This window comes from Loxodonta africana, chromosome 8, assembly GCF_030014295.1.
Source record: "Loxodonta africana isolate mLoxAfr1 chromosome 8, mLoxAfr1.hap2, whole genome shotgun sequence".
NCBI lineage: Eukaryota > Metazoa > Chordata > Mammalia > Proboscidea > Elephantidae > Loxodonta > Loxodonta africana.
In genome coordinates this window covers 41,615,733-41,627,444 of record NC_087349.1, presented here as the reverse complement: position 1 = coordinate 41,627,444, position 11,712 = coordinate 41,615,733, and the positions used below count along the sequence as shown (strand labels likewise).

Here is an 11,712-nt window from a genome sequence, read left to right as displayed (position 1 = left end):
TTAGTAAGAACTTTATAAATTACAAGATCCAAAGCGTTGGCGTAAATACACTGCAAAACGTGTCAACGTAGTGACTTGGATGGAAATTGCTCTGCTACAAAAATACATATAGACAGAATTTTCTTCCTTTGGTAAATCTACAAGATATAAAATTAAAGAGTATTTACACAATTTTGTACCAGATACATGAAAAATATACCATGCTAGAACAATCTCGTTCCAAAGTTTGAGACATATTTCTGTGAAATAAAAATATTCTTCATACAATGTATGAATGTATCAACTTCTTGGGCGTAAAGTTTTTTATATGATGGTCAGATGATCCCTCTGAATTACATTTTGATTAAAATCTTGTTTCAAGTGGTACCTGAAAGCAGATAAAGTTAGAAGTTAAAAAAAATTGTTAAGTCATATTTAAAAAAATTAAGTTGGCCAATCTGATCAGAATTAGGAGCGAAAATTTACCAGTCATCAATATTTTGTCTTTTTTAGTGATTAAATATCTTCCATTGCTACTTGGTTAACTTAGACCCATGTGATAACCATGTTGTAGTTTTACTGTGTCTTTCAAAGATCTCATTTAACTTAAAATAACAGTACATTCTGTTGTAGCAGTTTGTTCACATTAGTCTCGGGGCCACCCAAGGAACTCTAAGGGGCTTTGTGTGGTAGCCAGGCACTTCTGATATTCAGCATTTGCAGGAATCACCAGAGGCGGCCTATCCACAAATGCTCATTTATCTTCCTTTAAGTAAGGCAAAAAGCAGTTGTTAAATTTTCCTTTTTTTTTTTTTTCCAGAATGGGAAAACAGATACAGGATAATGCTGACTTCAAGTTCTGTTAGACTGGCTCTAAAGCTCTGACCAGACACCAGGCTTAAATGTTGTTCCTTTCCTTTATACCCTAAAACTTGATGACAATTCTGGATCCAGCTACTGGGGAGACAGTTTCTGGTCTGAGGTTCTTGTAGGGTGCTCAGGCAAGATGGAGAGTTAGGTTTCTCTGGAAGGCAGCCATGGGAAACAATGGGGCTCATGTAGGTGCTCCTTTCCCCTTGGTTTTATTGAACTTTTGGGAATGTCTTTTTTATCTAAACTTTTTCTTCTGGATAATGGTCCAGCATTATGGTATGCAATTCTTCACTCATAATTGAAATTCCTTTTGCTTTCTTACTAGACCTTTAGCTAACAGAGAAGTGCCACCAGCCACCTCCCATGCTTGGAGACAGTCATTAGATTCTTTTCAGGACCCACAATTCCAGCAGTCTTTCACCAAAGGATGGAGGTGGTATAGCATAATAAACAGAGCATGGGTCTTGGTGTAAGACAGATCTTGGTTCAGATCTTGCTGCTGTTACCTAGAGTGTGACCTTAAGCAAATTAGTTAACCTTCATGAACGTGTTTCTTAGTTTCCTTACTTGCAAAATGAAGATATCGTCTTTGTATATTGTTGTAAGGATTAAGAAGATAAATGTAATGCACCTACCACATACCTGGTCTACAGTGGATACCCATTTTGATTTGTGATCCTGCTTCTTCCAAACTAGAAACGTTGCCTTAAAGGATGGAATAGTCTAGAAATGAATGTTCTAGAATGAAATCTATCCAGGTAAGTGATGATCTGGCAACTTATTCTAGTAGGGAAGGGAAGTAACTGCTGGGCAAAAAAAAAAAAAAAAAAACTGCTGGGCAAGGCACTGCTAAATACTTGCCATGCACCTGGGAGTCAGGAGATGTATGTTAGCTTCTCAGCTCCATCACTAATTCATCTGTAAATGGAAATAGCAATAGCTTCCCTGCCTCATGGATAATTAAAAGGCCATAAAAGACAATGGTTTTCAGTATTTCGAAAAGCAAAAAATTCTGTATACATGCTCAGTACTGCATTAATAGAGATCTAGTATCACTATTTTCCTTTTTTGTACTAATCTTATTTTCCCCCAAAGTCTCTATGAGGTTGATTGGCATTTTTCAGGGATGGGGAACAGAGGCTCAAATGAGTGCTGAGCTTTCTGCAGCATATTGGAAGAGGCTTTTTTGTTGTGGGGTCTGGTTAAAGAATGTTGATGAGTATTACCTGACATTCCCGATTACGTAATCCTCCATTTGTATTTATGGTAAAGTCATGTTCCATTTCTTTTTCCTAAGATAAATAGAATGGAATTGTGGGCTAGGATCAATTTTTTTTTTTAATGTTGAAAAATAAGGGAAATTTTAAGAAGTGCAGGTAATTGAATATACAAATGTGAAAGTCATCAAAGAGCTGGTACCTGGCTGTGACTAAACTTTGAAGTACTGTAATCCTTCTTCATCAAAATATGCAAAACGGCATCATGGGTTGTTAAGAAAAATATTGAGTCAGTGACTTCATCATCGAAAAATTCACACCGAGTAAGCTTCTCAATGAAATCATCTGAAGAGAAGAGAATAACATTTAGGAAGAAGTAACTGGCCACAGATTTCTCTGTGAGGCTGATGATTTGAATTTCTGTTTGCGAACGTGCATTTCATGGTTGGTTGTTTAAGTGTTTGTGGCTTGCGATGGTGTACGATACCAGTGCAGTATTAGTACAGTGTCTTCTGGAAGGATACCTTTCTAATAATATATATTTAATGCTCATTAAAAGGAAGAAGAAAAAGTTTCAAATGAGAAAAACTGTAGTAGCTCCTAGAAGAAAACCAATACACTCCCCGTTAGACAGGAACCCCGTGTGTTAATCTTCCTGCTTATTAGATTGAAGCATCAAGTTTGGCTTATTATTAAACCCTGGGATTCTGCCAGAATAGAACACATGCTTATGGACTAGAGATACACTGTGATTCTTGATCGTCGGACCTGTATTTGCCAGTTATCAGTAGCCGATTTTCTCAAAGCTGCTAGGTTCCATCAGAAAACATCTTTGCACCTTGCGTTACGTTTCCAGTCATCTTTGAGGGGTCTCAAGCACTAAACTAGCACTTGCATAGATCACCCAACCAAATATTACCATGTGCTTGCTATCCGTAAATCCCTGGCTGGGTAATATAAAGGATCAAAAGATAAATTAGACATGCATCTTGCCCATAAGGAAGGTAGAATATTTATATATATTTATCATTATAGAACTAAAAGGAAAAGAGTTGTATAACAATGAGCACAGGGGCGATCTTTTTTTCTTAAGATGATGCCCACCATATAGTAGGGTCTCACACTTTCGTTGAGTAAGACAGGTACAGATCACGTGCTGTGAAAATTCTGAGAACGTCAGTAAAGATTATTTCTTGTTGGTGAATATTGGGGGATACTTGACAAAGCAGATAGCATTTACAAGAATGACTAGGATTTGGAGGGAGAAAAGGAGGGAAAGCATGAAGGTGGGAAAGTCTGCTCACAGGTAAGCGTCTTAACATTGACAGGACCTAGCAGTGACGGACGCAGAGAGAGTAGGGCATTGTGGCCACAAGAGCCAGGGATGGAGGTGATGATCTTAGCCAAAGACTGAGGGGGATGTCAGGCAGCAAAGATGGCAGGAACAGACACTTTCAAGATCTGAGATGATAGAGTAAAATTACTTAGTAGATTAAGGGGTTACTAGGATTCCTGAGTGGCACAAATGGTTAAGTGCTCAATTAGCCAAAATGTTGGTGGCACCTCAGAAGACAGGCCTGGCAATCTGCTTCCAAAAGTTCGCAGCCCTGAAAACCTATGGCACACGGTTCTACTCTGAAACACATAGGGAAGGTCACCATGAATTGGAATTGACTCAATGGCAGGTATCAATAACAGGATCAAGAGAATGTTTTCAATTATAAGGAAGCCTTGAAGCTAGAATATACTGTAAGTTTTAAAGAGTAGGAACCAAGGGACAGAGAAGGATTAAAGATGCCCATTTCATGCCTCCCTCAGGACCTGTTCACTTGCCATCCCCTCTCCCTAAAATGCTGACCCCTAAGATATTGTCACGGTTGACTCCTTCCCTTTATTCCACTCAGCTCAAATGTCACATTACTGGGCATTCTTGATTGCCTGTCTAAAATAACACTCTCACTTGCACTAGGTTTTTTAACTCTGCTTTTTTCTTCACAGCATTTATCACTACCCAAAAGCGTGTTTGTATTTGCTTTTTATCTGGCATTTCTGTTAGACTATAAGGTCCATGAGGGCAGGGGCTTGTCTTATTCTCTACACCCAGAATAAGTGCCTGACAAAGAGTAGGTGCGCACTAAGTCTTTATTGAACATCTGTGATGCTAGGAACTAGGAGTCAGAGAATAAAGCGGTAAAAAAGACCAGTACCTGCCCTGGAAGAGATTATAGTCTAGTAGGGACACAAACACACAACTGCAGAATAATGGAATGTGTGTGTATTCTGCACATGCAAAAGCCTCAAGAGCACAGTACTCTGCCTAAGAAGCAAGGAACTTTTCACAGTCCTTAAAGGATAAATTTTCAAGGGAGATTTCTAATCAAAATGGAAGACCATTCTAGAAACAAACAAAGACGCTCGTTAGAAAGTTCTTCCAGACGGCCAGGGGAAAATGATAAGGGTTTGGATTAAGGCTGTAGAAATGGAGAGGAAGAGACCGATTCAGAGGAAATATTTATTGGGCCTGGTGGGTTGCTTGCTGAGTATAAAGGGAAGCAGAGAGGGAGAAATTAAAGATGGTTCTAGGGTTTCTACTTTGGGCAACTGGGTTGCGGTGATTGAGATGGGAAAAGAGAAGGGCAGTTTTGGGAGGGAGGATCATGTGTTTAGTTTGGAACATGTGTATCTGAGGTGCTTGGGGGACATCCAGATAGTTGAATACGTGAGTCTTAAACCAAGAGAAATCGACTGGAGGTGTGGTTTGGGGATTCATTAACATGCAGATACACTTGAACTCATAAATATGTAGGAAATTGACTAGACGGAGTCCATGGAATTTAAGAGTCCACGGAACTAAATAAAACCACAGGGTTTCAGATTAAAGATTGGGGAAGACCAACTCTTAAGGGGTAGGGAGGAGCTAATACCAGAAATTGAGGAGCTATCAGGCAAGAGTTGAATCTGAAGAGAATGGTCTTGTAGAAGTCAGGAAAGGAGAGTGTTTCAAATACAAATGCAAAGGACATCTCTGATAGCATGAGGCTGGAATGGAGGCAGTTGATCTTGGCAGTCTGGACATCACTAATGATCTTGGCACGGGTAGCCTCCATCAATGAAGTAAAGCAGAAACCCGGTTGTTACGGGCTGAGGAGTGTGTGGGAGAAGAGGAAGAGTGACAGAAGACAAGGCTACTTTTTGAGGAAGTTTAGAGTAAAAAAGAAGTTGCATATTCACTCTTCTGCTGACTATTAGAAATCAAATTGTAAAGTTATATATCAGTACAACTAATATATAAATGCTATTTCCATAGGGATGCTTAGAGGCTCAATTCTCAATTAGATCACCTTTTTGATGACCATATAAAATACCTGTTTTGAGATTGTCTATGTTGCAAATGGAAACCTTGGTGGTGTGGTGGCTAGGAGCTACGGCTGCTAACCAAAAGGTCCGCAGTTTGAATCCACCAGGCACTCCTTGGAAACCGTGTGGGCAGTTCTACTCTGTCCTGTAGGTTCACTATGAGTTGGAATCGACTCAATGGCAGTGGGTTTGGTTTTTTGGGTTTATGTTGTGAATTGGCAGTGAGCCTGAAGTGATTGTCAGAACATAAAAATTAAAGTAGAACAACTTACCATCACTTCCCACAATGTACACATCCACCTGGATCCTGAGAAGTTCTCGCAGAATCTGTTAAAAAGGAAGGACATCTTCCTTAGGGAACAGTTTTACTTGTCAGAAACATAAACTATCACAATTACAGCTTATGGGTGATAAGTTGCTTTCCAAAATCCTTTTACATTTTGAGAAGGTAATCATATAAAGAGGTAGCAATATTCAAAACGAGGATCTATGGCAGAAAGAAACTCAAAGGAAAGAGCCCTTTTTTTCAGTAAGCAGTTAAAATGCTTATTCTTCAGGCAAGTATTATGGAAAAATGTTCTGCCTCAAAGTCACAAAATCAACTCTGAATTAATTTTAAAATAAGACCTTCTATAAGATGATCTAGAGATTTCTATATAAAAAGGAAAAAAGACAACAAGAAAACCTATGGCTCATAAATTTTTCATTATTGCATTTCTCTCCACAGTGACCAGACGTACGTAGCACCAACGTACCTTCACACTTTTTCCTGGTCTCTAGGCTAACAGAAGAGCCCTGGTGGCGCAGTGGTTAAGGGCTGGGCTGCTTACCAAAAGGTCGGCAGTCTGAATCCACTAACCACTCCTTGGAAACCCTATGGGGCAGTTCTCCTTTATCCTACAGGGTGACTATGAGTTGAATCAACTCAGAGACAATGGGTTTGGTTTAGGCTAAGAGAAAATACCAGCAGTGATGCTGAGTTAGGTCATAAAAGGTAAGAAAGCAGCTTTTGCTGCTGATCAATTTAGATGATCATTGATACCGTCATCATCAATAAACTTGTAGAACCTCTACTAGGCACAGAACTAAGAATTAAGGCTCTAAAGAAACCCAAGTTAGCGTCCTTATCTTTTGTGCTGTATTGCTAGGACTAAAAACCAAGGGTGTATGTGTGGGTGAGTGCCCGTGTGGGCATGTACATTTTTTCCCTTCTCAGCTCAAAGAAACAGAAACAAGAAAAGAAAAAGTAAGCAGGCTTGAGAGTTATGCGATGTTAATAGAAGCTTTAAGGAAACTAATCCCATTTTCTAATTTTGTATTCTTAGCTCAGCTCCTACCTAGGCAGATTTTTGTGGAAACCCCAAAGAAAGAGGGGCAAATGTAGAATTTCTTAAATGTTCTTTACCTCTGTTTCTGCGTTTCTGTTAGAAACTATTTTAGGAATGCCGACGAAACTATGGAAATAAAGCAGATCTCAACCTGGTTGTTTCAGTCCTGTTTTTAAATCACACGAAACATTGATTCTTTTATATATCTACTTGGCTCTTTTTTTTTTGAGACAGATGGTTAAACAGCCAAGTGAAATTTTATCTGCTCATAGGAATAAAGGTAAAAACGATTCCACTTTTCCCCAGAGGCTTTCCCAATCTTCTCTGATTTCAGGACGGTTTAGGTACAATGCCCATAAGAATGTGAAGACACCACAGAACTGAAATTTGATAGGCGTGTGAGTGCAGTTGCCTAGCAGCAGGTTCAGCATCCATTAGGATTGTAGTTGTCGTTGCCTTCAAAATTACATGCAGTCCCATGGGCAATGCACTTTTAAAGAGCTCACCGAATATCTCCTTCTCTCCTACCCCTGCTACCCCCGCCACCATGGAATACTCTGAGATTATAATTTTCTTCTAATTAAGCGTGTATTATCGAAAGGAGCATCCTGCCACAAATACAGTTTTTACCCTTAGTCCCCGATTGGTTGTTTCCATTAAGAAAAAAGAAATTACCGTTTTGAGACCCCTCATTGAAGAAATGTCAAGAAATGACACTGCTGAAAAATCGAGAATGAGGCTGTGGAGGTTGATTTTGGGGACCACAATATTGACAGGAAGATCACTATTCCAGTCTATCTGGAAGGGCAGGTCTGCGGTATTGATGGGCTGATCCAGTTCCTCTATCTGATTATTGTCCAGCTCTTCATCAGAATCTTTTAAGCCATCAACAGTACATATAAATCCTTTCTGTAGAAGGGGATAGAAAACATGATAACTCTGACCAAGAAAAAATCGTGTATGTCAGGTAACCAATGACAGATTCAAAGTTGGGCCAAGCAATGGGGTTGTAGAGTCTTCTTTGGTACTTTTTCCAGGAGAATAAATATTTTAAGGAGACCTTCAAAGACACCATTTAAAAATATTGACATTAAATGACAAAGAGATACCTTATTTAGCCGGCATTTCATTTAAGGAAATGGAACTAGCACACGGAACTATATTTTACTAAGCTCTTAGTTATAATGCACATTAATGTGACCAAGAAACTTACTGGTGTCACTTGTAGCAGGCCTTGCTTCTGTAGCTTTCGAATCTTCTTCAAAGCTTTATTGCGCTTGCGTAGAATTCGAAGTGGACTAAAGCCAATCTGAAAAGCCCATTTCTGTGTTACAAGAGTTCCGGATAATTTTGGTACTTATATAGTATAATTCTAATAACTTTAGTTAGATGGTTTGAGGGATTAGGACCAATAATCAAGATATTTTTGATAAAATTTAAAAGTGGTAAAAACGACAACATTGTGTCACAACTATGGTCTGCTCAGCTTGTATGTGATTATCAACGCCCTAAAACCCTGTACAGTCTAGGATTTATCCATAAACCATCCGCTTATGTATGTTAACTCTATTTAAACCTGCTTGCATTTTTGGCCTACATAAGTCTTAGGAAATTTTATTTTTTATTTGTTGAATAAGGGAGGCATTAAGGCGCTCTTTGGAAACTCTATGGGGCATTTCTACTCTGTCCTATGGGGTCGCTATGAGTCGGAATCGACTCGATGGCAATGGGTTTATAATTAGTATTCCGCTTCTGTATAATTTTCACTATATTAAAATTATATGATTTTATTTTATGATATTGCATGCTTTTACTTTATAATTTTAGTGCTAGATTTGGGAGTAACTCTTATTTTCCCTTTTTCAAAACACGTGTTCTTATTGGTGCAATATTTAGCTCTAGAATAATATGGAGGATCAAATCATGTAAAAAAAATCTTAACAAAAATTATAGTCAGATGAAAAGATAGATTAAGTGAAAAGTGCAGTATATAAAGCCATATATATAATATGGTCCCGTTTTGTAAAAAGTTGTAATCTTGGGCCAGGGAACAAAGTGAACAGAAGAAAAATATCCGATGCATACCAAAGTAATATTAATAGTTAAGGGTTTAAGGCAGAAGCTCTATGCAACGTACAGAGCAATCCAAAAGGCATGTTGTTTCTTAATTTTGAAAACCGGTTCCTTGTTATCTCCGGTTTATCAGGCACATAGTATTTATAGTTATTATAGTGTTAAATATTCATTTATAATTGTTATTCTCAACCTCCTCAACAATGCATTCAAATATCAAATGCTCCTTCACTGTTTTTGAACTTGCCCGAAGAAAATCTGTAGGATACGATCTATAAAAGCTAGCACCCCCGGATATCTTTACAACAGAATTTGGTAAAAGCTGACTCTACCTTGACCTCATAGAAAGAGGCTTATTTTCCATATACCAACAAACCCTTTATAAGTTAGTCTCATCTACTTTGGGACATGGAACACAAAAACACGACAAAATCCATCCCAACATATGTGAAGTCAGTGACTCTCTTGTTTAAGAACAAAAATTTCTTTCCTAGGTATTCAGTGGAATCTCTCTCTCACACACATACACACATTAAATAACCCCAAACCTTACAGCATCAATAAGTTTCTGCTTAAAGAAGCCAATGTTTGCAAAGTAGATAGGAGATGGACATCTGAAGATTTTCACTCCTTCTGGTTCATACGTCTACAAAGTAGAGAAGTAAGATTAGATGGTGTCCATCAAACTCATATTAACATCATTTAGCAAGTCAAAGAAAAAAAAAAGAATTTTCCTTACATCATAGTAATCTTTTCTATTCTTATAGATGTTGCTCCTTCCAACATTAGCCAGTGTGCTGCATTTTGGACTGTAGGGAAAATCAACACCAAATGAATCATTCATGCATATTTGTTAGGTCTGGAAGGCTAACACTGATTTTTGTCCTCACATACCAGAGCAGGCTCACTTTTCAAAATTTGGAAGGTTGGTGAATCATTATGCCTTCAGAGAGCCCACAGGGCAAGCACCTTGTTTTACTTATCTTTGTGTCCTCCCACACAGCTGCTAAAACAATGCCTTGCACCTACCATGTCACTGTTTACAAAACAACTTCCATATGCTTTTGCCATTTTGGTTCTGAATATCAGAAAATTTGGTGAGGTAAGGCAGATGCTAATTTATGGATGAAGACATGGAGAAGTAAAACGACTTGCCTCTGACCACTCAGTTTGTCTCAACATTTGATAGGTCACCAGTAGAGAAATGAGTGCAAATGGGAATGAATAAAAGAGTAAGGGAACATAACATTTTAATACAAGTGTGTTCCATCGGTCAAGGATTAGCTTTAACTATGATAATACTTTCTGTTCTCAAATTCTTTAGTTCCCAAGGAGCCTTATTTCTCTGACACACCGTGTAAGCCAACATAGTCTGAGTGACCACATGGTGGTGATATTACAGCAGAGATTTAAGAATCCAGAAGATGCTTGGACTGGATGACTATAAAGAATTCTGTTGGCTTTTACAGAATTTTTTTTTTTTTTTTAATCACCTGTCAGTTTGTCTTACTGTGGTGGTTTGTGTGTTGCTATGATGCTGGAAGCTATGCCACCAATATTTCAAATACCAGCAGGGTCACCCATGATGGACAGGTTTTGGCAGAGCTTCTAGTAGTTTTTTCTAGACTAAGACAGAATAGGAAGAAAGGCCTAGCGATCTTCTTGTGAAAATTAGCCAATGAAAACCCTGTGGATCACAATAGAACATTGTGCTCCTTGCTTGGTTTGGGCACATCGTCAGGAGCGATCAATCACTAGAAGAGGACATCATGTTCATCGAAACAGAGGGCCAACGAGGGTGAGAGAGACCCTTGGTGAGATGGATTGGCACAATAGCTGCAACAATGGGCTTGAACATGCCAGCAATTGTGAGGATGATACAGGATCAGGCAACATTTTGTTCTATTTACATAAGGTTTCTAGGACTTGGAGTTGACTCAATGACAGCCATCTACCTGTCTGTCTGTCTTGTCTACCCATCCATCCAAGAATTTGACCATTTGTCTATCTTTGTGGAATTTTAGGACAAGAGGGGCCTTTGAAAAGTTCTGCACTCCAGCTCCATGTTTTTAAGGTGGGACTACAATCTACCTATAAAGGGAATCCTCCACTATACATGGAGAATCCCTAACACTTTCTCATGTTTAACAAGTCTAAGGTAGAGACATTAAACCCTCTTAGAATATAATTACTTCTGATTTACAGCTGGGCAAACAGACTCAGAGATTTATATAATTTCTTGGAACTGGTGTCAAAGCAGGGAGCAGACCAACAGCAGGTATGCTAACTGGCTGGGTTTTCTAAAGCCAAGCCGTTCTTTTACTCTTCAGGTCTTTGTGTGACTGAGGAGGAATATACTGGCCAAGCTTAATGGACATGCATGATTATCAACAAAACTACTTTTCTCATAAGCAGTGACTGTTTTTTTTCTCTTGATTTGGTCAGGTCAAAGCCTGCAAGGATGCAGGGCACAGTGAACACTCACAATTGTGTCCGGAACACGATGGTTAGGAGCTGAAATGCAATGCTAGCTGCCAGTCCTAAACCAAGTCCCAGGACGATGGCACAGATGAAGGTCACGATCCAAATGAGCTAAAAAGAAAACAACACATACACTACAATTTACTTTGATTAAAGTACAATGTCTTAGGTCCAGAACTGTAAGAAAGCATAACATTCTAGGGCCAAAAACAGAGATTGGAAGTTGTAATCTTGGGTCAGGGAGCAAAGTGCAAAGGAGAAGGGACCTGCCTCAGGTTCTGAGCCACAGAAACACAAGCATATATAGAATGAGCCACAGAGTGTATTTCTAATCCTGTGTCTGTCCCAGTTAAAGAACCGATTGTGTTTCTGTCACAGCTAGAATTCCAGAACCAGCTGCTGTT

General features: G+C 38.9%; 1 protein-coding gene across 1 annotated transcript in view; it reads right to left on the bottom strand.

The window, feature by feature from the left end:
* Positions 1-343: 343 nt before the first annotated feature.
* The window catches only part of SLC26A3 (solute carrier family 26 member 3), a 31,147-nt gene continuing 19,778 nt past the window's right edge, over positions 344-11,712 (bottom strand). Inside the window, exons 12-20 of the mRNA XM_003407209.4 lie at positions 11,313-11,419; positions 9,567-9,636; positions 9,381-9,473; positions 7,968-8,063; positions 7,430-7,663; positions 5,699-5,753; positions 2,272-2,414; positions 2,079-2,144; positions 344-367 (exon numbers count right to left, since the gene is read on the bottom strand). Of these exons, the coding sequence (XP_003407257.1) occupies positions 344-367; positions 2,079-2,144; positions 2,272-2,414; positions 5,699-5,753; positions 7,430-7,663; positions 7,968-8,063; positions 9,381-9,473; positions 9,567-9,636; positions 11,313-11,419 (888 nt within the window). The remainder of the gene's footprint in view (positions 368-2,078; positions 2,145-2,271; positions 2,415-5,698; positions 5,754-7,429; positions 7,664-7,967; positions 8,064-9,380; positions 9,474-9,566; positions 9,637-11,312; positions 11,420-11,712) is intronic.